The 23,819-nt window shown below is 43.0% G+C and overlaps 1 protein-coding gene across 2 annotated transcripts in view; it reads right to left on the bottom strand.

Annotated features, from left to right (window-relative positions):
* LOC137373728 (exocyst complex component 3-like) overlaps positions 1 to 23,819 on the bottom strand; it is a 63,272-nt gene that overhangs the window by 12,200 nt on the left and 27,253 nt on the right. For both annotated transcript variants that reach the window (XM_068038970.1, XM_068038969.1), the window contains exons 6-7: positions 15,533 to 15,633; positions 2,179 to 2,268 (exon numbers count right to left, since the gene is read on the bottom strand). In XM_068038970.1, the coding sequence (XP_067895071.1) occupies positions 2,179 to 2,268; positions 15,533 to 15,633 (191 nt within the window). The remainder of the gene's footprint in view (positions 1 to 2,178; positions 2,269 to 15,532; positions 15,634 to 23,819) is intronic.

Here is a 23,819-nt window from a genome sequence, read left to right as displayed (position 1 = left end):
AGGGCTGTGAGTTTGCATGGTCAGTATATTTCTCACACTAACTGTTCCTTAGGAATGTATCATGTCTGGGTGATGAGATAAGAAGAGTGTTGTTGAAGCATAATGTCTCTTTCTGTTATTGCGCTGTACCAGCTGCAAGGCCAATGGTGAGATAGATATGTAAACGAAGGATTGAAAATTACTGTATCTTATTCGTTTAGAGCAAAAACTGAATTGTAATATTATTGGTGCTTTAGAATGCAAATTAAGGATTGAGCTATTGTTGTAAGATTATTGGTTGCAGAATAGTATAATTGCCATTGTTTTACTGAAATTCTTCAGAACATCGCACTGAGTCTCAATGTAAGCTCTACTGTGTTTGTTCTCCTTGTGCACAAGTTAATAAAAGTCGGTTGCGAGTACTCCCCGTGCCAAGTCTGATTATTTGACTACAGTTTCTTCGACAAGGGTTCTCCCATTTACTGCATACTTCCCACCTGCATTTGACCTTCCAAAATGCATTACCTCACATTTGTCCGAATTAAACTCCATCTGCCATTTCTCCGCCCAAGTCTCCAACCGATCTATATCCTGCTGTATCCTCTGACAATCCTCATCACTGTCCGCAACTCCACCAACCTTTGTGTCGTCCACAAACTTACTAATCAGACCAGCTACATTTTCCTCCAAATCATTTATATATACTACAAACAGCAAAGGTCCCAGCACTGATCCCTGCGGAACACCACTAGTCACATCCCTCCATTCAGAAAAGCACCCTTGCACTGCTACCCTCTGTCTTCTATGACCGAGCCAGTTCTGTATCCATCTTGCCAGCTCCCCTCTGATCCCATGTGACTTCACCTTTTGTATCAGTCTGCCATGAGGCACCTTGTCAAAGTCCATATAGATAACATCCACTGCCCTTCCTTCATCAATCATCTTTGTCACTTCCTCAAAAAACTCAATCAAATTAGTGAGACACGACCTCCCCTTCACAAAGCCATGCTGCCTCTCGCTAATAAGTCCATTTGTTTCCAAATGGGAGTAAATCCTGTCCCGAAGAATCCTCTCTAATAATTTCCCTACCACTGATGTAAGGCTCACCGGCCTATAATTTCCTGGATTATCCTTGCTACCCTCTTAAACAAAGGAACAATAATGGCTATTCTCCAGTCATGGGAAGTATAGAAAATAATCAAAGACGAATGGAATGCTGGCCTTTATATCTAGAGGAATAGAATACAAGGGAGTAGAAGTCATGCTTCAGCTACACAAAGCTCTGGTTAAGCCACACCTGGAACACTGAGTATATATTGGCCTTGAAAAGGAGTGCAATGTAGGTTTACCAGAATGATACCTGAACTCTAAGGGTTAAATTACAAAGGAGAGATCACACAAACAAGGATCGTATTCCCTGGAATTTAGAAGGTTAAGGGGTGATTTGATCAAAGTTTTCAAGATATTAAGGGGAACAAATAAGACAGCTAAATAGAAATTATTTCCGTTGGTTGGGGAATCTAGGACTAGGGGGCAGAGTCTAAAAATTAGAACCAGACCTTTCAAGAGTGAAATTAGGAAACACTTCAATACACAAAGGGTGGTAGAAATTTGGAACTCTCTTCTGCAAAAGCAATTGATGATTGATTAATTGTTAATTTTAAATCTGAGATTGATAGATTGCTAACCAAAAGGTATAAAGGGATAGAGGGCAAAGGCAGGTATAGTGGAGTTGCAGATCACCCATGATCTCATTAAATGGCAGAACAAACTCGAGGGGCAAATTGGTCAACTCCAGTTCTTATATTCCTGGATGTTTGAGCACATAATCTAGGCTAATTCAATGCCGAGCTAGTGGAGTGCTACACTGTTGGAGCTCTAGTATGCTCTCTCAGTTTGACATAAAAAATTCCAATGTACTATTTGAAGAACAGCAAGGGAGTTCTACCTGTTTCCTGGCTAACACTTATCAATCAATCAACAGCACCAAAAACAAATTATCTAGCTATTTATCTCAGCACTCTTTGTTGGACCTAGCTGTGCTAAATTTTCTCCTAAGTTACAACAGCAACTACATTTCAAAAGTACTTAATTGACTGAAGTGCTTTGGAATGTCCTTAGGTCTTTCTTTATACGTGCAAGTACCATGAATACATAATATTGTTTATGCTGTTTATATTTGTCATTAAAAAGATGTACCTTAAGTCAATACAGCTGTTGATGCCTCGTATCAAAAGCGGCAATGGGTTTGAAGTCTTCATTTTTGTGGTCTTCAGCTCCTTTAGATAGCTTTAAAAAATCAAAATTAGCCAGTGTTTAACTCTAATTAAAATATATTAAATGTATATTGTAAATAATAATCATAGACGAAACATACTTCAGTAAAATTTTATTTATCTAAGTCTTAATTCACTAATATATTTAACCATTATAATAGTGAAATCAATTATATAAATGTAAATAAATGATTGAACAGAATACTTTCATATTCTGATAGCTGGAATCACTTAATTTATTCCAATATAGAAAAGTTAAACATTCTGAATCTACCTCTTGTGCCACCTATTTATAAGAACACCGTGTTACATTTTATTTGATAAAACTCTTGTGCCTTAGGATGTTTTACTATATTAAAAGCACTATATAAATGCAAGTTGTTCTTGATCCTAGTGTTAATAATAATAATAACCAAAAAAAATGCAAACAAAGTAGTTGGAACTCATTTCTGAAGGAATAGAACTGAAAAGTAAGAAATTAAACCCGTATAGAAACTTTGCTCAACCATACTTACTGTTTACAGTCCTGGGGCAGGATTTTCCCTGTGGGTTTCTGAACTTCGCTGTCAGGCTCAAATGGGGTCAGAAGGCAGCACTGTGTGGGAAAAGTCACTCAATGGTGATTTTCCCCAGAGCGGCCAATAAAGGACTGCGGACTGCGGTTCTTGAAGCTGGTGGGCCAATCGGAGGCCTTCCGGCTTGAAAGCAGCAGCAGGATGTATCCATCTACAGCTACTGGCTACCCGCATTATGGAGGCTAGAGCTGCGGGTGGATTCACTGTAGAGCATCCGCGATGCTGAGGATATCGTGGATAGCACGTTTAGTGAGGCGGTCACACTGCAGGTAATGGCTGCACAGGCAGAAAGGGATGGTGACCACCAGGCATAGTAGTAGGTGCAGGCAGGCAGTGCAGGAGCCCCCTGTGGCCATCCCCCTCTCAAATAGATATACCGCTTTGGATTCTGTTGGGGGGATGGCCTCCCAGGAGAAAGCAGCAACAGCCAAGTTTGTGGCACCAAGGATGTCTCTGCTGCACAGCAGGGGAGGAAAAGGAGTGGAAGAGCGAACGTGATAGAGGATTCTATTGTAAGGGGCACTGATAGGTGTTTCTGTGGCCGCAAACATGACTCCCGGATGGTATGTTGCCTCCCTGGTGCTAGGGTCAAGGATGTCACGGAGCGGCTGCAGGACATTCTGAAGGGGGAGGGTGAGCAGTCAGAGATCTTGGTACACATTGGGACCAACGACATAAGTAGAAAGAGGGATGAGGTCCTGCAACAAGAATTTAGGGAGCTAGGCAGCAGATTAAAAAGCAGGATCTCAAAGGCTGTAATCTCTGGATTACTCCCGGTGCCACATGCTAGTGAGTATAGGAATAGGAGGATAGAGCAGATGAATGCGTGGCTGAGGAGACGGCGCAGGAGAGAGGGCTTTAGTTTCCTAGATCACTGGGTCTGTTTCTGGCAAAGGTGGGACCTGTACAAGTTGGACGGGTTGCACCTGAACCGGAATGGGACCAACATCCTTGCTGGGAGGTTTGCTAGGGCTGTTGGGGGGAGTGGGGGGAGGTTAAACTAATTTGGCAGGGGGATGGGATACAGAGTGGAGTTACAGTAGGGGGTGAGGCACAGTCAAATATAGAAGAGAAACTGAGTCAGTCTGGAAGGCAAAGCAAATAGAGACCTGTTAAGGCACAAGTGAAAAATGCAAGGCTAGATTGCATCTATTTTAATGCAAGGAGTCTTACTAGTAAGGCAGATGAATTGAGGGCATTGATTAGCACATGGCATTATAATATTATTGCTATCACAGAGACATGGTTGAGGGAGGGACAGGACTGGCAGCTCAGTATTCCAAGGTATAGAATCTTCAGGCGTGACAGGGGAGGGGATAAAAGAGGAGATGGCATTGCACTGTTGATCAAGGAGTCAATTACTGCAGTAAGGAGGGATGATATCTTAGAAGGTTCCTCAAATGAGGCCATATGGGTAGAACTTAAAAACAAAAAGGGGGAAATCATTTGACTGGGAGTGTACTACAGGCCTCCAAACAGTCAGGAAGAGATAGAGGAGCAGATATGTAGGCAAATCTCAGAGAGGTGTAAAAATAATAGGGTAGTAATAGTAGGGGATTTCAACTTCCCTAATATTAACTGGGATAGTCTTAGTGCAAAAAGCTTAAAGGGGGGGGAACTCTTAAAAAGCATACAGGAGAGCTTTTTGAGCTAGTACGTAGAAAGTTTGACAAGAGAAGGGGCAGTACTGGACCTAATCCTAGGGAATGAAGCTGGACAAGTGGTAGAAGTGTCAGTGGGGGAGCATTTCAGGGATAGTGACCACAACTCTGTAAGATTTAAGGTAGTTATGGAAAAGGACAAAGATGGGCCGGAAATAAAGGTAATGAATTGGGGGAAGGCCGATTTCAATATAAAATAGGATCTGGCCAAAGTGGACTGGGAGCAGCTACTTTATAGGGAAGTCTACATCAGACCAGTGGGAGTCATTCAAAGAGGAAATAGTGAGAGTTCAGAGCCAACATATACTCATTAAGGTGAAGGGTCGGACCAACAAGTCCAGGGAACCCTGGATGTCAAGGGATATAGAGGATTGGATCAGGAAAAAAAAATGAAGCTTATGGCAGATTCAGAGTGCTGAAAACAGTGAAGGCACCAGAGGAGTATAGAAAGTGTAGGGGGTACTTAAAAAAGGAATTAGGAGAGCAAAGAGGGGATATGAAAAAACACTGGCGGACAAGATAAAGGAAAATCCTAAGGCGTTTTCGAAGTATATTAAGGGCACAAGGATAACCAGGGAAAGAGTAGGGCTCTGAAGAAGGGTCTCCTTCTCTTTTCACAGGTGCTGCCAGACCTGCTGAGTGATTCCAGCATTTCTTGTTTTTATTTCAGATTTCCAGCATCCGCAGTATTTTGCTTTTATCAAAGAGTATGACCCATTAGGGACCAAAGTGGCAATGTGTGTGCAGAGCCGGAGGACATAGGTGAGGTTTTGAATGATTACTTTTCATCTGTGCTCAATATGGAGAAGGACGAGGTAGGTGTAGAGATCACGGAAGGGGATTGCAATATACTTGAAAATATTAGCATTGAAAGGGAGGAAGTATTAGCTGTTTTAGCAGGCTTAAAAGTAGATAAATCCCCTGGCCTGGATGAAATGTATCCCAGGCTGTTATGTGAGGCAAGGGAGGAGATAGCAGGGGCTCTGACACAAATTTTCAAATACTCTCTGGTCCCAGGAGAGGTACCAGAGGACTGGAGGACGGCGAATGTGGTACCATTATTCAAGAAGGGTAGCAGGGATAAACCAGGTAATTACAGGCCGGTGAGTCTAACATCAGTGGTTGGGAAACTATTGGAAAAAATTCTGAGGACAGGATTAATCTCCACTTGGAGAGGCAGGGATTAATCAGGGATAGTCAGCATGGCTTTGTCAGGGGGAGATCATGTCTAACTAACTTGATTGAATTTTTCGAGGCGGTGACTAGATGTGTAGATGAGGGTAAAGCAGTTGATGTAGTCTACATAGACTTCAGTAAGGCTTTTGATAAGATCCTGCATGGGAGATTGGTTAAGAAGGTAACAGCCCATGGGATCCAGGGCAATTTGGCAAATTGGATCCAAAATTGACTTAGTGGCAGGAAGCAGAGGGTAATGGTTGAGGGCTGTTTTTGTGAGTGGAAGCCTGTGACCAGTGTACCACAGGGATAGGTGCTGGGACCCTTGCTGTTTGTCGCCTGGGATACATTTCATCCAGGCCAGGGGATTTATCTACTTTTAAGCCCACTAAAACAGCTAATACTTCCTCCCTTTCAATGCTAATATGTTCATTAATGATTTAGACGTGAAAGAAGGAGGTTTGATCAGTAAGTTCGCAGATGACACGAAAATTGGTGGTGTCGTAAATAGTGAGGAAGAAAGCCTTAGATTACAGGACAGTATAGTTGGGATGGTAAGATGGGCGGAGCAGTGGCAAATGGAATTTAATCCTGAGAAGTGTGAGGTGATGCATTTTGAGAGGACTAACAAGGCAAGGGAATATACAATGGATGGTAGGACCCTAGCAAGTACAGAAGGTCAGAGGAACCTTGGTGTACTTGTCCATAGATCACTGAAGACAGCAGTACAGGTAGATAAGGTGGTTCGGAAGGCATACGGGATACTTGCCTTTATTAACCAAGGCATAGAATATAACAGCAGGGAGGTTATGATGGAGCTGTAAAAAACGCTAGTTAGACCACAGCTGGAATACTGTGTACAGTTCTGGGCACCACACTATAGGAAGGATCTGATTGCACTGGAGAGGGTGCAGAGGAGATTCACCAGGATGTTCCCTGGGCTGGAACATTTCAGTTAAGAAGAGAGACTGGATAGGCTGGGGTTGTTTTCCTGAGAGCAGGGAAGGCTGACGGGGGACATGATTGAGGTATACAAAATTATGAGGGGCACTGATAGGTTCGATAGGAAGAAACTTTTTCCCTCAGCGGAGGGGCCAATAACTAGGGGGCATAGATTTAAGGTAAGGTGCAGGAGGTTTAGAGGGAATTTGAAGAAAATGTTTTCACCCAGAAGGCGGTTGGAATCTGGAATGCACAGCCTGATGAGGTGGTTGAGGCAGGAACCCTCACAACATTTAAGTATTTGATGAGTACTTGAAACGCCATAGCATACCAGACTACGGGCCAACTGCTGGAAAATGGGTTTAATAGATAGATGCTTGATGGCCGGCACAGACACGATGGGCTGAAGGGCCTGTTTCTGTGCTGTATAACTCTATGACTCTAGGCTATGGCAAGTAAGTGAGGGAGAGGAACTTTGAAATGGGGGCGCCCTCTCTCCAACATTTTCAAAGTTTAAATAAAAAATGGTCTTTGCAGTCTTGTCACCTGGAAGTCCTGGCAGGGAGAGCTTCTAAGCCTGCCTGGATCACTGGCCCCTTGGTCGGCCACTGGGAGGCAGCTAAACTGATCCCCGCCACCTCCGGGAAACAGGAGGCCAACAGGAAATTCCCAGTCGATCTCCTTCACTTGCCCTTAAGTGGCCCTTATCAAGCTGAATTGGCTACTCGCCATGTGCAGACGGGTAGCCCTGATGCCCCACATCCTCATCCGGCCTATGGGAAAATGGCCCGGGTGTGGGAGGGAGCTGGGGAACCAGCACACCAGTCGGTGGTGCTATTTTTAGCACTTGCCCACCTCCTTTCCTGGCCCCAGCAAGGGCTGAAAAGCATGCCCCTGCTCTCCATTTTACAACCAGGATATAACAGAAGCACTGGAGAAGATTTACAAAGATAATACCAAAACTGAAAGATCTCACTATCAGTAAAGTCTGAACAGGCTGAATTGTTTTCTCTAGAAAAGAGAAAAATGACCCAGTGGCAGTTTTTAAAATGATGAAGGGGTTTGATAGGTCAGATGTAGGGAAGGTCTTTCCACTTGTGGAAGAAACCAAATATAGTGGCCATAAATGTACGATAGTCTTTAATAAACCCAATAGGGAATTTGGGAGAAAGAGTTCACCCACAAAGCGGTTAGAATGTGGAACTTAAGCCAAATAGCATTGATGCCTATAAAGCGGAAGTAAGTACATGGGGGCAGAAAGGAATAAAATATGCAGATAGGGTTAGATGAAGTAGGGTAGGAGGTGGTTCATGCGGAGCATAAACACTGGTACAGACCAATTGAGCCAGATGGCCTGTTTCTGTGCTGTAAATTCTGTCATAGAAACCTAGAAAGATTTACAGCACCAAAAAGAGGCCATTCAGCCCATTGTGACCGTGCCAGCTGAATGAGGCCTATCCTGTCTAAGCCCACCTTCCAGCTCTTGGTCCATCGAGCTGTGGGTTATGTCACATCAAGTGCATATCCAAGTGTTTTTTTTAAATGCAATAAGGGCAGGCACTCAACTGAGATTCTATTATTTTATGTCATTAAGGCTGTTAGGTTCATATCTTACCAAGAATGACACAGGACACCAATTCTAGATAGCTTCAAGGACGGTTTACCGTGAGAACTATAAAAATAACATAACTGGTTCCAACCAGACACAAACAAAAGTTCCCCAGTGCTCTGCTTGGTCATTTGTGCTTGGATGATATGGCACACTGAACTTGTGTTGTATACCGTTCATGTGCACGAACTGTTGAAATTCTTCTGACGTGAATTGTCTACCATTGTCAGACACTAAAATCTGAGGTAATACAAATCTACTGAACAGACTATGCAATAGTACGTTCGCATGTCAAACTGTACATGATAAACATGCTGGCCATTTCAAAAAGCATCCACTAGTACCATGTGCTTGACACCTTCCAATGGACCTGCAAAATCAACATGGACACATTCAAGGTTTGAAAGCAGGGATCCAAGGGTGTAAGGATTCGGGTGTAGGATTGTTCTATATGACTTGACATGATCCACATGCTTTCATACACAGTTCAATCTGGTCATCAATCTGGGGCCACCATACATAACTTTGTGAGATGGATTTCATCTTCACAACTCCCAGGCGATCTTCATATAGCTCAATTAGAACAGCACTGTGCAGCTTGGGTGGAATGATAATTCTCATTCCCCATGAGAATTCCATGCTCAGTGGTTATCTCTTGCTTACGATTGTGAAAGGGTTTCAAATTCCCTTCTTTTGAGAGCTTTTTCAGCCATCCATCTAAGGTGTATACCTCATGACTTTGGATAGTGTCCTTGCACGTTTGGTTGTGAATTTCTTCTCTAGTGCACGACAACACATCAACATGGCATACCAACACATCTGATTTGTGCATTACCTGTTCTGTGCTCGTATTAGGCAACCTTGACAAGCAATCCGCATCGGTGTTTTCCGTTGCACTGCGGTATTTGATGTCAATCAAATGTAATGCATGTACTGGTAACCCTTTGTGTGGGCCTTGCAAAGCAGTTAATGGTTTATTATTCATAATGAGAATAAACTTGTCCATATATATGTAAAACTTTCTCAGCACAAACACAATGGCTGAAGCTTCGTGTTCTGAGGACATTTCGCTCCGTCTTTGATAACGCTCTTGGCGCAAACTATAAACTCTTTCATCTCCATTGAGAAAGACATGTGAAAGCACCACTCCTATCCCAGAAGACTTGCATCAGTAGCAATTGTTATCAGCAGTTCTGGGTCAAAATGTGTCAAAAATCCCAACTCTCTAATTAACTGCTTCAATTGCGTGAATGCATTTTCTACTCCTTGTGACCACTCATATTTGTGAGTCTTTTCTAACACTGCGGTCAATGCTGCAATTTTGTGTGCAAGATTCGATGATATTTCCAATGATAAATCAAACATGCCCAGGTGGGACCTCAACTGTGACATATCTGTCGGTCTAGGCAGGTTTTCAATTTGCTGTACTTTCTCTTCTGATTTGTGTACCCCTTGTGTATCTATCCTGTCTCGTAAGAACTCTACTGAGTCATGCATAAATTCGTATTTCTCTTTCTTGAACTTCAGGTCTCATTCCTTTAAGCATGTTAGCACTCTGTCTAGGTTTATTATGTGCTCCTCTTATGATCAACCTGTGACCAAAATATCATCCAGGTATATTTGTACTCCAGGGAGTCCTTGAAGGACCTATTGGTCCTGAAGGTTCTACTGAATTCTGCCAAATAGCTGGTGCAGTAGTAATGCCAAATACCAATCTATTCTGTTGGAACAGACCTTTATGGGTGGAAAAATCCAAGTACTTCTTTGACTCTTCATCTAGCTCTAACTGATTGTCAGCATGCGCTAGGTCTAACTTGGAAATGCTTCTCCCCAACTCAAACTTCAACATTTATATTCAGAGCTACCACTGGGCTCAATTGTCGCAGTCGAACTGTACCATCATTTTCTGGGACCACAATGCCTGACTTAACTTTTTACCTTTGTTGTGATCATAGAACCACTCGGACAGATTTTCTTGAGTTTAAACAAGAAAGAGATGAGTTTATTGTACTTAATAAAAAACCCATCTAAATAAAATAATAAACTATACTACACTTTCACTCATACACATGCACACACACAAATAGATAACAGAGTGGAGAGGAATAATGGCTGGATCGAATAAAAAGAATATACTGTCTGTGGTATCTGTTAATTCAGTTGTCTTTTGGCTGAATTTGGAGTTCTGAGGTTCGTGGTTGGTAGATGTTCTTGAAGACAGTGGAGCAGATGGTCTTCTTCCCGGGATTCTTTGTCTTGGACCTTTTCCAGCCAGCAGACAAACTTCGAATGCCCCAAGGTCACCGGGAGAGAGTCCCCCTCTACGGATTCTGCACCATCAAACTCTCAGGAGCTTGTCCCTTTGTAGACAAAAGACTACTAGTTTTTCACAAATGGTAGGGGGGAGGGGGGGTCATATGATAGTCCAGTGTCCTTGTTTGCAATTTAATTAGTTTTCAACTCTAGGAATTCTCAATCTCTCTTGGGTCTCATTGTTTCAAGGTTTAACCTCGAAGGTATGTTTCCACCAGTGAATGCTCCAAGATGGCTTTGAATATCCACTAACGAGGGTGATACTGGATAATCTACTCAGTTATGCAAGCCATTGTCCTGGACGGGAGCCTTGTTAAACACGCATCTCCAATTCGATTTTCTGGAATGTAAGGTTGCAAATTGTGATGGCCATCTTGACTGCCAGCTTATTAAAAGTTAAATGTAGGATCCCAGCTGTCCTTTTTAAAAGTTTAATGTAGGTTTCCAACCGATGAATTAAAAATCCTCATTTGGCACAGCACGTTTTCTTGACAGGTTCATCTCTTACTAAGAATGACGTAGGACACTGATTGTAGGTGGGCTCCAGGTCTGTTAACTGTGGGAACTATAAAACTAAAAACATAACTGGCTCCAACCAGATACACACACACAAACATACAAGCATACAAATTAGAAGCAGGAGTAGGCCACTCAGCCCCTCAAGCCTGCTACGCCATTCAATAAGATCATGGCTGAACTGATTACTCCGCATTCCCGCTTACCCCCGATAACCTTTCACCCTCTTGCTTATCATGAAGCTATCTATCGCTGCCTTAAAAATATTCAAAGATTCTGCTTCCACCACCTTTTGAGGAAGAGAGTTTCAAAGACTCACGACCCTCTGAGAAAAAAATTTCTCCTCATCTCTGTCTTAAATGGACGACCCCTTATTTTTAAACAGTGCTTAAACATAGTGCTATGGCGCTATGGCATTGGAAGTATGGACAGAGACTGCTGGAGTTGTGTACCTGTCACAACCTTTGCATCACCAACTCATTCTTTCATACTAAATCCTGTCACCAGATTTCATGGAGACACCCAAGATCACATCGTTGACACCAGCTGGACCTCATCGTCACGAGGCGAGCCTCTATAAACAGTGACCAAATCACATGCAGCTTCCACAGCTTCTGCGACACCGACCACTCCCTGGTGTGCAAAGTTAGACTCAAACCAAAGAAGCCACATCGCTCCAAGCAGAAGGGTCACCCACACAGCAACACTAACAGAATTTCTTATCCACAGCTGTAACATACGTTTCTAAATTCACTTGAAAAAGCCCTTCAAAAACTGCTGCAGGGGATGCAGAGACAAAGTGGGCCCACATCAGAGATGCCATCTATAACTCAACAATGACCACCTTTGGCAAACGTGAGAAGCAGAATGCAGACTGGTTTCAATCTCATAATGAAGAGCTGGAACCTGTCATAGCCGCAAAGCGCACTGCACTGCTGAACTACAAGAAAGCCTCCAGCGAGTTAACATTCATAGCACTGAAAGTAGCCAGAAGCGCTGCACAAAGAACAGCCAGGCGCTGCGCAAATGACTACTGGCAACACCTATGCAGTCGCATTCAGCTGGCCTCCAACACCGGAAACATCAGAGGAATGTATGATGGCATTAAGAGAGCTTTTGGGCCAACCATCAAGAAGATCGCCGCCCTCAAGCCTAAATCAGGGAAAACAATTACTGACCAACGCAATCAAATGGACCACTGGGTGGAGCACTAACTAGAACTGTACTCCAGGGAAAATGTTGTCACTGATACCACCCTCAATGCAGCCCAGTCTCTGCCAGTCATGGATGAGCTGGATGAACAGTCAACAAAATTGGAACTCAGTGATGCCATTGATTCTCTAGCCAGTGGAAAAGCCCCTGGAAAGGACGGCATTACCCCTGAAATAATCAAGAGTGCTAAGCCTGCAATACTCTCAGCACTCCATGAACTGCTTTGCCTGTGCTGGGATGAGGGAGCAGTACCACAGGACATGTGCGATGCCAAAATCATCACCCTCTATAAGAACAAGGGTGACAGCAGTGACTACAACAACTACCGTGGAATCTCCCTGTTCAGCATAGTGGGGAAAGTCTTCACTCGAGTCATTTTAAACAGACCCCAGAAGCTGGCTGAGTGTGTCTACCCTGAGGCACAGTGCAGCTTTCGAGCAGAGAGATCCACCATTGACATGCTGTTCTCCCTTTGTCAGATACAGGAGAAATACCGCGAACAACAGATGCCCCTCTATGTTGCTTTCATAGATCTCACCAAAGCCTTTGACCTCGTCAGCAGACGTGGTCTCTTCAGACTACTAGCAAAGATCGGATGTCCACCAAAGCTACTAAGTATTATCACCTCATTCCATGACAATATGAAAGGCACAATTCAGCATAGTGGTGCCTCATCAGACCCCTTTCCTATCCTGAGTGGTGTAAAACAGGACTGTGTTCTCGCACCTACACTGTTTGGGATCTTCTTCTCACTGCTGCTCTCACATGCGTTCAAGTCTTCAGAAGAAGGAATTTTCCTTCACACAAGATCAGATGGCAGGTTGTTCAACCTTGCCCGTCTTAGAGCAAAGACCAAAGTACGGAAGGTCCTCATCAGGGAACTCCTCTTTGCTGATGATGCTGCATTAACATCCCACCAGAAGAGTGTCTGCAGAGACTCATCGACAGGATTGCGGCTGCCTGCAACATATTTGGCCTAACCATCAGCCTCAAGAAAACGAACATCATGGGACAGAATGTCAGAAATGCTCCATCCATCGATATCGGCGACCACGCTCTGGAAGTGGTTCACGAGTTCACCTACCTAGGCTCAACTATCATCAGTAACCTGTCTCTCAATGCAGAAATCAACAAGCGCATGGGAAAGGCGTCCGCTGCTATGTCCAGACTGGCCAAGTGGGTGTGGGAAATTGACGCACTGACACGGAACACAAAAATCTGACTGTATCAAGCCTGTGTCCTCAATACCTTGCTCTACGGCAGTGAGGCCTGGACAACGTACGTCAGCCAAGAGCGACGTCTCAATTCATTCCATCTTCGCTGCCTCCGGAGAATCCTTGGCATCAGGTGGCTAGACCGTATCTCCAACGCAGAAGTCCTTGAGGCAGCCAACATCCCCAGCATATACACCCTACTGAGCCAGCGGCGCTGGAGATGGCTTGGCCATGTGAGCCACATGGAAGATCCCCAAAGACGCATTGTACAGCGAGCTCGTCACTGGTATCAGACCCACGGGCCGTCCATGTCTCTGCTTTAAAGACGTCTGCAAACGCGACATGAAGTCCTGTGACATTGACCACAAGTCGTAGGTGTCAGTTGCCATGATCGCCAGAGCTGGCGGACCGCCATAAAGGCGGGGCTAAAGAGTGACAAGTCGAAGAGACTTAGCAGTTGGCAGGAAAAAAGACAGAAATGCGAGGAGAGAACCAACTGTGTAACAGCCCCAACAACCAATTTTATCTGCTGCGCCTGTGGAAGAGACTGTCACTCTAGAATTGGCCTTACAGTCACTCTAGGCGCTGCTCCACACACCACTGACCACCTCTAGGCGCTTACCCATTGTCTATCGAGGCAAGGAGGCCAAATAAGAGAAGATCCCTCATTCTAGATTCTCCCACAAGAGGAGAAATACTTTTCACATCCACCCTGTCAAGACTCCTCAGGATCTTATATGTTTCAATAAAGTCACCTCTTACTCTTCTAAGCTCCAACAGATACAAATCTAGTTTGTCCAACATTTCCTCAAAAAGCAACCTGCCCATTCCAGCTATTAGTCTAGTAAATCTTCTCTGAACTGCTTCCAATACATTCACAGCCTTCCTTAAATAAGGAGACCAATACTGTACACAGTACCCCAGATGTGGTCTCACCAATGCTCTGCACAACTGAAGCATAAACTCCCTAGTTTTGTATTCAATTCCCCTCACAATAAACAATAACATTCTATTAGTTTTCCTAATTAAATGCTGTACTAGCATACTAACCTTTTGCGATTCATGAACTAGGACACCCAGATCCCTCTGCATCTCAGAGTTAAATAATATGCTTCATTTAAATAATATGCTTCTTTTTTATTCTTTCTGCCAAAATGGACAATTTCACATTTTCCCACAGTATATTCCATTTGTCAGATTTTGCCCGCTCACTCAACTTATCCAGATCCCTTTGTAGCCTCATGTCTTCTTCACAACTTACTTTTCTACCTATCTTTGTGTCATCAAAATTAGCAACCATACCTTTGGTCCCTTCATCCAGGACATTAATATAAATTGTAAAAAGATGAGGCCCAACACTGATCCCTGTAGCACACCACTCGTTACAGCTTGCCAGCAAAAAATGACCCATTTATGCCTACTCTCTGTTTCCTGTTAACTAGCCAATCTCCTATCCATGCCAATATGTTAGCCCCTACACGATGAGATTTTATTTTTCGCAATAATCTTTGACAAAGATGTTCCTGGAGCAAGAACAGTGTTCCGCTAAGTACATATACTGTGGCAATATAGGGAACTGGTTAATCACATGACAGACTCTTAAAATCATGTCCACTTACACAACAAAGACATTTTCCACAAAATTGAGAATAAGGGGAGTAACAAAATGATCTGATTAAAAGCATGTGTTCAGATTTTAAAACCTTTCAATAATGATAAATCAGATTTACTGTGCTCCCAACAGGGTGGTCACATTCAAAGGAAGCATGGGTCAGTAAAACGCTACAGCAATTTAATCTCTATTCTTTTCTCTTTTTGCGCAGAGTACAACTTTTCTTCTTTCTGGCCTTCAGTGCATAATAGACACAGACACTGGGTGCCTGGGTGAATTGTCATATTGATTTATTAGCAGTATCCTTTAATCATTATGTTTGCATAAACACCTTGGGGAAAATGTATTGCAGTTATACTGGTACAAAACCTCCAGTGCCATTGAGGCTGTAAATATGTCTGTAAAGCAGGCTATATTGAACATACTTAATGTTATGATAAAAATTACCAGTCAATAAGTTGTGTTAATTCATCCATGCAAAAATGTAAAGCTTTGTCCTTCAGCTGATTGCTGACATGGCCAGATGCATTCAGATTTTCATGAATCATCTGAAAAATAAAGTCACTGAGGAATTAATTTAGCCAGTATTGCAGAACCACACATTACACATCTTGATAGAGCCGACTAAAAAATACAAACAATACATACTTATTGATTTTATAGATCAAACTTAACACTTGACTGCTATACAAGAAACCAGATCCACTATCGTTATTTCACTAAATTGCATTAACAGCATCTTTATTGAATTCCATCTATATAAGGTGAAGGAATTGGTCTCATATCACACAGATAATTTAAGTCATAAAGGAATAGAAAAAGAAAAAAAGAGACACTAATGACATTGGAAGCTCTTAAAAAAGGTTTAACTTAAAAATCTGAACTTTGCTCAATTGTGCTACTTTTATCCTACACCTAGATGGCACTATGGTATTGTCGATACAGCCAGTTTGACCGAAAAAAATGAATAAATTTACACTGACTGAGTTTTAGGTGCTGTCTTAATATTGCCTCTGCTTCCCACATGAAGAAAGGTGTTCATAATAGGGTAGATACATTTAAATATAACAAAAACAAAAAATGCTAGAAAATATTCATCAGATCAAGCCTCATCTGTGGAGAGAGAGAAAGAAAAACAGAATTAACGTTGCAGGTCAAAAACCTTTCATCAGAACTGGAAGGTGTGAAAGATTAACAGATTTTAAGCAAGTATGGTGCCATGGAAAAATGGGGGCCTGGGAGAAGGAACAAGAGCAGGAGTGATTAAATGACAAAAGTGATGCTGGTGCAAGGAAAAACAGTATGGTAATAGGACAAGTAAAAATCAAAAAGATGGATCCAGAGGAACTGCAAATGGCAAAAGAGCAGAGGGGTAGGAAACATGGAAAATTAGGCAATCGGTTCTAACTAAAGGTCATCAACCCGAAATGTAAACTGCTTCTCTCACTACAGATGCTACCTGAACTTACGAGTGTTTTCCAGCATTTTCTGCTTATATTTCAGATTTCCAGCATTTGCTTATTGAGTTTTTTGAGAAGGTGACCAAACAGGTGGATGAGGGTAAAGCAGTGGATGTGGTGTATATGGATTTCAGTAAGGCGTTTGATAAGGTTCCCCATGGTAGGCTATTGCAGAAAATACGGAAGTATGGGATTGAAGGTGATTTAGAGCTTTGGATCAGAAATTGGCTAGCTGAAAGAAGACAGAGGGTGGTGGTTGATGGCAAATGTTCATCCTGGAGTTTAGTTACTAGTGGTGTACCGCAAGGATCTGTTTTGGGACCACTGCTGTTTGTCATTTTTATAAATGACCTGGAAGAGGGTGTAGAAGGGTGGGTTAGTAAATTTGCGGATGACACTAAGGTCGGTGGAGTTGTGGATAGTGCCGAAGGATGTTGTAGGGTACAGAGGGACATAGATAGGCTGCAGAGCTGGGCTGAGAGATGGCAAATGGAGTTTAATGCGGAAAAGTGTGAGGTGATTCACTTTGGAAGGAGTAACAGGAATGCAGAGTACTGGGCTAATGGGAAGATTCTTGGTAATGTAGATGAACAGAGAGATCTTGGTGTCCAGGTACATAAATCCCTGAAGGTTGCTACCCAGGTTAATAGGGCTGTTAAGAAGGCATATGGTGTGTTAGCTTTTATTAGTAGGGGGATCGAGTTTCGGAGCCATGAGGTCATGCTGCAGCTGTACAAAACTCTGGTGAGACTGCACCTGGAGTATTGCGTGCAGTTCTGGTCACCGCATTATAGGAAGGATGTGGAAGCTTTGGAAAGGGTGCAGAGGAGATTTACTAGGATGTTGCCTGGTATGGAGGGAAGGTCTTATGAGGAAAGGCTGAGGGACTTGAGGTTGTTTTCGTTGGAGAGAAGGAGGAGGAGAGGTGACTTAATAGAGACATATAAGATAATCAGAGGGTTAGATAGGGTGGATAGTGAGAGTCTTTTTCCTCGGATGGTGATGGCAAACACGAGGGGACATAGCTTTAAGTTGAGGGGTGATAGATATAGGACAGATGTTTGAGGTAGTTTGTTTACTCAGAGAGTAGTAGGGGCGTGGAACGCCCTGCCTGCAGCAGTAGTAGACTCGCCAACTTTAAGGGCATTTAAGTGGTCATTGGATAGACATATGGATGAAAATGGAATAGTGTAGGTCAGATGGTTTCACAGGTCGGCGCAACATCGAGGGCCGAAGGGCCTGTACTGCGCTGTAATGTTCTAATTCTAATTCTTTTTGTTTCTGCTTTCATTCAAGTATAAACTATTTCCTCTGGTGGGGAATCCAGATAGCACTGACATTATACCCCCTCGATCTGATTTCCCTCACCAAAGGACATGGTTCCTATTCCCCTATTAAACCGCTATCATTTTAAACTCTGACCAGGGATGGGTCTAAGATATGGAGTTAATGGCAGGGGGTCAAGGATGATGGCTTCTGTCTTCCATGTTTAAATGGAGGAAATTGCAGCTCATCCAGAACTGGATATTGGAGCTTGGTCATTCTGGGACTCCTGATTTTATATGATGAAAGTCATCATCTTGGTCCTCTAAGACTTTAGAGGAACTATTCTAGCCACGCAACTCTCAATCTTATGTCACTCAGGGAGCACTTTATTTAGTAGCAGTAGATTAAGAGTATGTACAAGTTGCATAAATGGTAGACACGGTATTAAGGAGTAATCATAGGGCGATTTTTGGCACTTGTTGAGATAATGTGTGAAGCTAACACAGTTGGCTCACTTGAAGTTCTGAGGTCAATTCCGTGTATTCTTTCAGCTTTTGTGGCTGGAATAATGGCAGAGGAAATATAGACTTGTGTAATATGAGGTAACTTGGTAGAAACATTTGACAGTGCTGAAATTTTGTGATGGCAGTGGCAGTGGGGACAGAGTACAGGCAACGTAAGCAAGAAAACAGTATTAGAAAAAAATAATGTCACTGAAGACAGACAAACCCCAGGACCTGATGGCTTCCACCACTTGGTTTTAAATGAAATAGGTAAGAAAATTGCCAATGCTTTAGCCATAATCTTCCAATGTGTTCTCAATTCAGGATTTGTTCCTCTAGGTTAGAAAACTGCAAACATAGCTCCATTATTAAAAATGGTGAGAAAGAGAAAAAGCAAGAAATTATACACTTGTCTAACATTTGCTGTGGGAAAGTTATTGGAATTTACAATTAAGGACAGAGTGACTGAGCACCAAGATAAATTTGAGCTGATTACATTATCCTTTGTGGCTCTCTCTAAAGTATAAGTCTGTCTAAGAAAGCCAATTGAATATTTTGAGGAAGTAACTAAATTAGTCAGGGAAATGTCTGTGGATGCAGTTTATATCAGTGGCTCCCAAACTGGGGTCTGCAGAAACTTTCTCGGAGTCTGACAAATAATATCAAGTTGCTTGCTGAGCAAATCCCACCTTACAGGTGGGGGACGTGGGCAACTTCCCAGGGCGCCATGGTTAAAAGTAAGTGAATGAGTGGCGGCTGGAGGCGGGCTTAGTGTGAGCCAAGCGGTGGGAATAGAGTGCAGCTGTCACATGTGCAGCGCAGAGTGAGCTGGCTGTTTCACACAGGAAGGGAGCACACATGGAGGAGAGTGGAGGATGACATGAAAACCACCAGGTAGACCCACAGCTACCAAGGATGGTGGTGGCACCTCGTGAGTTCAACCTAGTTTGAGAGAGGGGTGTTAGATGGTAGTGAGTAGTGATGTCCCACCAAGGTCTGTGCTGTGGTCTCTGCTATTCACTATAGTTATTAATAACTTGGATAACACAATATAGAGCCAAATATCTGCATATGCTGATGACACAGAGATTGGTGGTATGTTAAGTAGTGCAGGCAGGTGTATAAAAGAGACACCGATGGGTTAAGTGAGTGGGCAAAACTGTGGTGGATGGATTTCAATGTAGGAGAGTTTAAAATCATTCACTTCAGGCTAAAGAATGATAGATCCAAGGATCTTTTAAATAGTAAAAAAAAAAACTAGGAACAGTGGAGGTCCAAAGAAATTTACAGGTCCATATACATAGATTGCTAGTAGTCATTGTCAGGTACAAAACATAATCAAAAAACCTAATGGAATGTTAGTCTTTATAACGAGGGGGCAAGAATATAAAGGGGTTGAAGTGTTGCTAAGGCTATACAAAGTCCTGGTATACATTATCATATTTTTTCCATAGATGAAGTGGAAATACAGAGCTGTTCCTGAATACTGCAAAACTGTCCAACAGACAATTTTAATTGTGTAACTGTTGCCAACATAATGCAGCAAGGAGAACAGAGAAAACTGGCAAAATTGTAAGGGGGGGAGCGGGGCGGGGGCAGTGGTGGAGGGGAAGACAGTGGCGTAACGCCACTGACCTGGTAATCCAGAGGCCCAGGCTAATGCCCTAGGGACACCTGTTCAAATCCCACCACAGCAGCTGGTGGAATTTCAATTCAATTAATCAATCAAAATCTAGAGTTGAAATTGAAACTATTACTGTTATAAAAACCCATCTGCTTCATTAATGTCCTTGAGGAAAGGAAATCTGCTGTCCTTACCTGGTCTGGCCCATGTGACTCCAGACTCACAGCAATGTGGATAACTCTTAACTGCCCTCTGAAATGGCCTAGCAAGCCACTCAGGTGTCAAGGGCAGTTAGGGATGGGCAACAAACGCTGGCTTTGCCAGCGACATCCACATCCCATGAAAGAAAGAATTTTAGAAAATTACTACGGGTAAATGCTGTGCAGTAATTGCATTTTTTAGAATTTTGAAAGGAATTGGCAGGGTAGATAGAAAAACGTTTTCCTGCTAGTGGAGAGTCTAGGAGAAGGCAGAGACTTTGAACAAGTATTTTGTATCTGTCTTCTACACACCAAGAATAGCAGAAAATCAAGAGGCAAAAGGGAGGGAGGAACTTAAAGAAATCACTATCGCTGGAGAAAAAGTACTCTGAAAACTAATGGGACTAAAGGCTGACAAGTCCCCTGGACCTGATGGCCTGCATCCTCGGGGTGTTAAAAGAATTGGCTACAGAAATAGTGGTTGCAATCTTCCAAAATTCCATAGATTCTGGAAAAGTCCCAGCTGATTGGAAAATGCAAATTGAACACCTCTATTCAAGAAAGGAGAGACAGACAGAAAACAAGAAACTATAGGCCAGTTAGCCTAACATCTGCCATTGGGAAAATGCTAGAATCCATTATTAAGGAAGTTGTAGCAGGGCATTTAGAAAATCATAATGCAATCAGACAGAGTCAACATGGTTTTGTGAAAGGGAAATTGTGTTTGATAAATTTGGAGTTCTTGGAGGATCTAACAAACAGGGCAGATAAAGGGGAACCAGTAGATGTAGTGTATTTGGATTTCCAAAAAGGCTTTAATAAGGTGCCACATAAAAGGTTACTACACAAAATAAGAGCTCATGGTATAAAAACAAGAAATGCTGGAAATACTCAGCAGGTCTGGCAGCATCTGTGGAGAGACAAGCAGAGTTAACGTTTCAGGTCAGTGACCTTTCATCATCCAGCATCTGCAGTATTTTGCTTTTACTATATAAGAGCTCAACATATATCATGTTGGGTGTAATATATTAGTTAACCAGTCCTCTATCCATGCTAACAGGAAACAGAGTCCGGTTAAATGGATCATTTTCAGGTTGGCAAACTGTAACTAGTAGAGTGGTACAGGGATCAGTGCTAGGGCCTCAACTATTTACAGTCTATATTAATGACTTGGATGAAGGTACCAACTGTACTGTAGCCAAATTTGCAGACAATACACTGGTAGGTAGGAAAGCAAGATGTGAGGATACAAAGTGCCTGCTAGGTTAAGTGACTGGGCAAAAACTTAGCAGATGGAGTGTAATGTGGGAAAATATGAGGTTGTCCATTTTGATGGGAAGAATAGAAAAGCAGATTATATACATGGAGAGAGACTTCAGAATGCTGTAGTACAGAGGGATCTGGGTGTCCTTATACATAAATCACAAAAAAAGTGAGCATGCAGATACTGCAGGTGATTAGGAAGGCAAATGGAATTTTGTCATTTATTGCAAGGGAGGTGGATTATAAAAGTAGGGAAGTCTTGCTACAACTGTACAAGGCATTGGTGAGATCCCACCAAGAGTAGTGCATACACTTTTTGTTTCCTTACTTAAGGAGGGATATGCTTGCATTAAAAGCAGTTGAGAAAGGTTTACTCGGCTGATTCCTGGGACAAAGGGGTTGTCTTATGAGGAAGGGTTGAACAGTTTGGGCCTATACTCATTGGAGTTTAGAAGAATGAGAGGTGATCTTATTCAAACGTATAAGATTCTCAGGGGGCTTGACAGGGCAGATGCTGAGAGGATGTATCCCCCAGTGGGGGAAATCTAGAAATAGGGGCCACAGTTTCAAAATAAGGGGTCTCCTGTTTAAGACAGAGATAAGGAGGAATTTCTTCTCCGGGGGTTGTGAATCCTTGGAATTCTCTTTGCCAGACAGTTAAGCCTGAGTTATTGAAAATATTCAAGGCTAAGTTAGACAGATTTTTGATCTACAAGGGAGTCAAGGGAAGCAGTAAGATGGAATTAAGGCCACAATCAGATCAGCTAAGATCTTATTGAATGGCAGAGAATGCTTGAGGGGCTGAATGGCCTAGACTTACTCCTGCATTTATTTCTAAGAAAGGGGCCATGACCTTAAAAACCAGAGCCAAGCCATTCAGGAGAGAAGTTAGGATACACTTATTCATGCAGGGGAAGGTGTAAGTGTAGCACTCTCCTAAAAAGCAGTGGGTGCTAGCTCAATTAATACTGTCATCTACCTGACAATGTGGAAAATATCCCAGGTATGTCCTGTCCACAAAAATTCAGGACAAATCCAATCTGGCCAATTACTGCTCCATCAGTCTACTCTTGATCACCAAAGTGATGGAAGGTGTCATCAAGAATGCTGTCAAGTGGTATTCAGTTAGAAATAATCTGCTCACCAGTGCTCAATTTGGGTTCTGTCAGGACCACTTCGCTCCAGCCTCATTACAGTCTTGGTCCAAATATGGACAATAGAGCCAAATTGCAGAGATGAGGAGAGAGTGACTGTCCTTTGACCTCGTGCGGTGTCAAGGAGCCCTAGCAAAATCTGGGGAAAGTCTCCACTGGTCAGAATCACACCTAGCACACAGGAAGATGACTGTGGCTGTTGGAGACCAAATCATCTCAGTCACAGGACATTGCTGCAGACGTTCCTCAGGACAGTGTCCAAGGCCCAACCATGTTCAGCTGCTTCATCAGTGACCTCCCCGCCAACATATGTTCAAAAGTGGAGATGTTTGCTGATGATACACAAGGTTCAGTACCATTCGTAACTCCTCAGATATTCACGCAGTCCGTGCCTGCACGCTTCCAGACCTGGACAATATTCAGGCTTGGCTGATAAGTGGCAAGTAACATTTGTGCCACACAAGTGCTAGGTAATGACCATCTTCAATGAGAGAGAATCTAACCATCTCCCTTTGATGTTCAATGGCATTACCATTACTGAATTTATCATCAACATCATAGGGTTTACCGTTGACCAGAAAACCTAACTGGACCAGTTGTATAAATTCTGTGGCTACAAGAGGAGGTCAGAAACTGAGAATTCTGCAGCGAGTAACTCACCTCCTGACTTACACAAGGTACAAGTCAGGAGTGTGATGGAATATTCTTCACTTGCCTGGATGAGTGCAGCTCCAACACTCAAGAAGCTCAATACCATCCAGGAAAAAAGCCGCTGGGTGGATTGACACCCCAGCCACCTCCTTAAGCATTTATCCCCTCCACCACCGATGCACGGTGGCAGTAGCATGTACCATCTATAAGACGCACTGCAGCAACTCGCCAAGGCTCCTTTGACACCACCTTCCAAACCAGCAACCTCGACCACTTGGAAGGGCAAGGGCAGCAGACGCATGGGAATACCACTACCTGCAAAGTTCCCCTCCAAGCCATATACCAACCTGACTTGGAACTATATTGTCGTTCCTTCACAGTCACTGGGTCAAAATCATGGAACCCCCTCCCGAACAGCACTCTCAGTGTACATACACCACATGGACTGCAGCGGTTGAAGAAGGGCTCACCACAACTTTCTCAAGGGCAATTATGGATAGGCAATAAATGCTAGCCTTGCCAGTGATGCTCACATCCCACAAATGAATTTAAAAAATCAATAAATGTTAAATCTGAGATCGGTAGGTTTTTGTGAGCCAAGCATATAAAGTGA

Source organism: Heterodontus francisci, chromosome 9, assembly GCF_036365525.1.
Source record: "Heterodontus francisci isolate sHetFra1 chromosome 9, sHetFra1.hap1, whole genome shotgun sequence".
Taxonomy (NCBI): Eukaryota; Metazoa; Chordata; class Chondrichthyes; order Heterodontiformes; family Heterodontidae; genus Heterodontus; species Heterodontus francisci.
The sequence above is the reverse complement of the archived record's forward strand: the minus strand, read 5'-3'. Positions and strand labels throughout refer to the sequence as shown.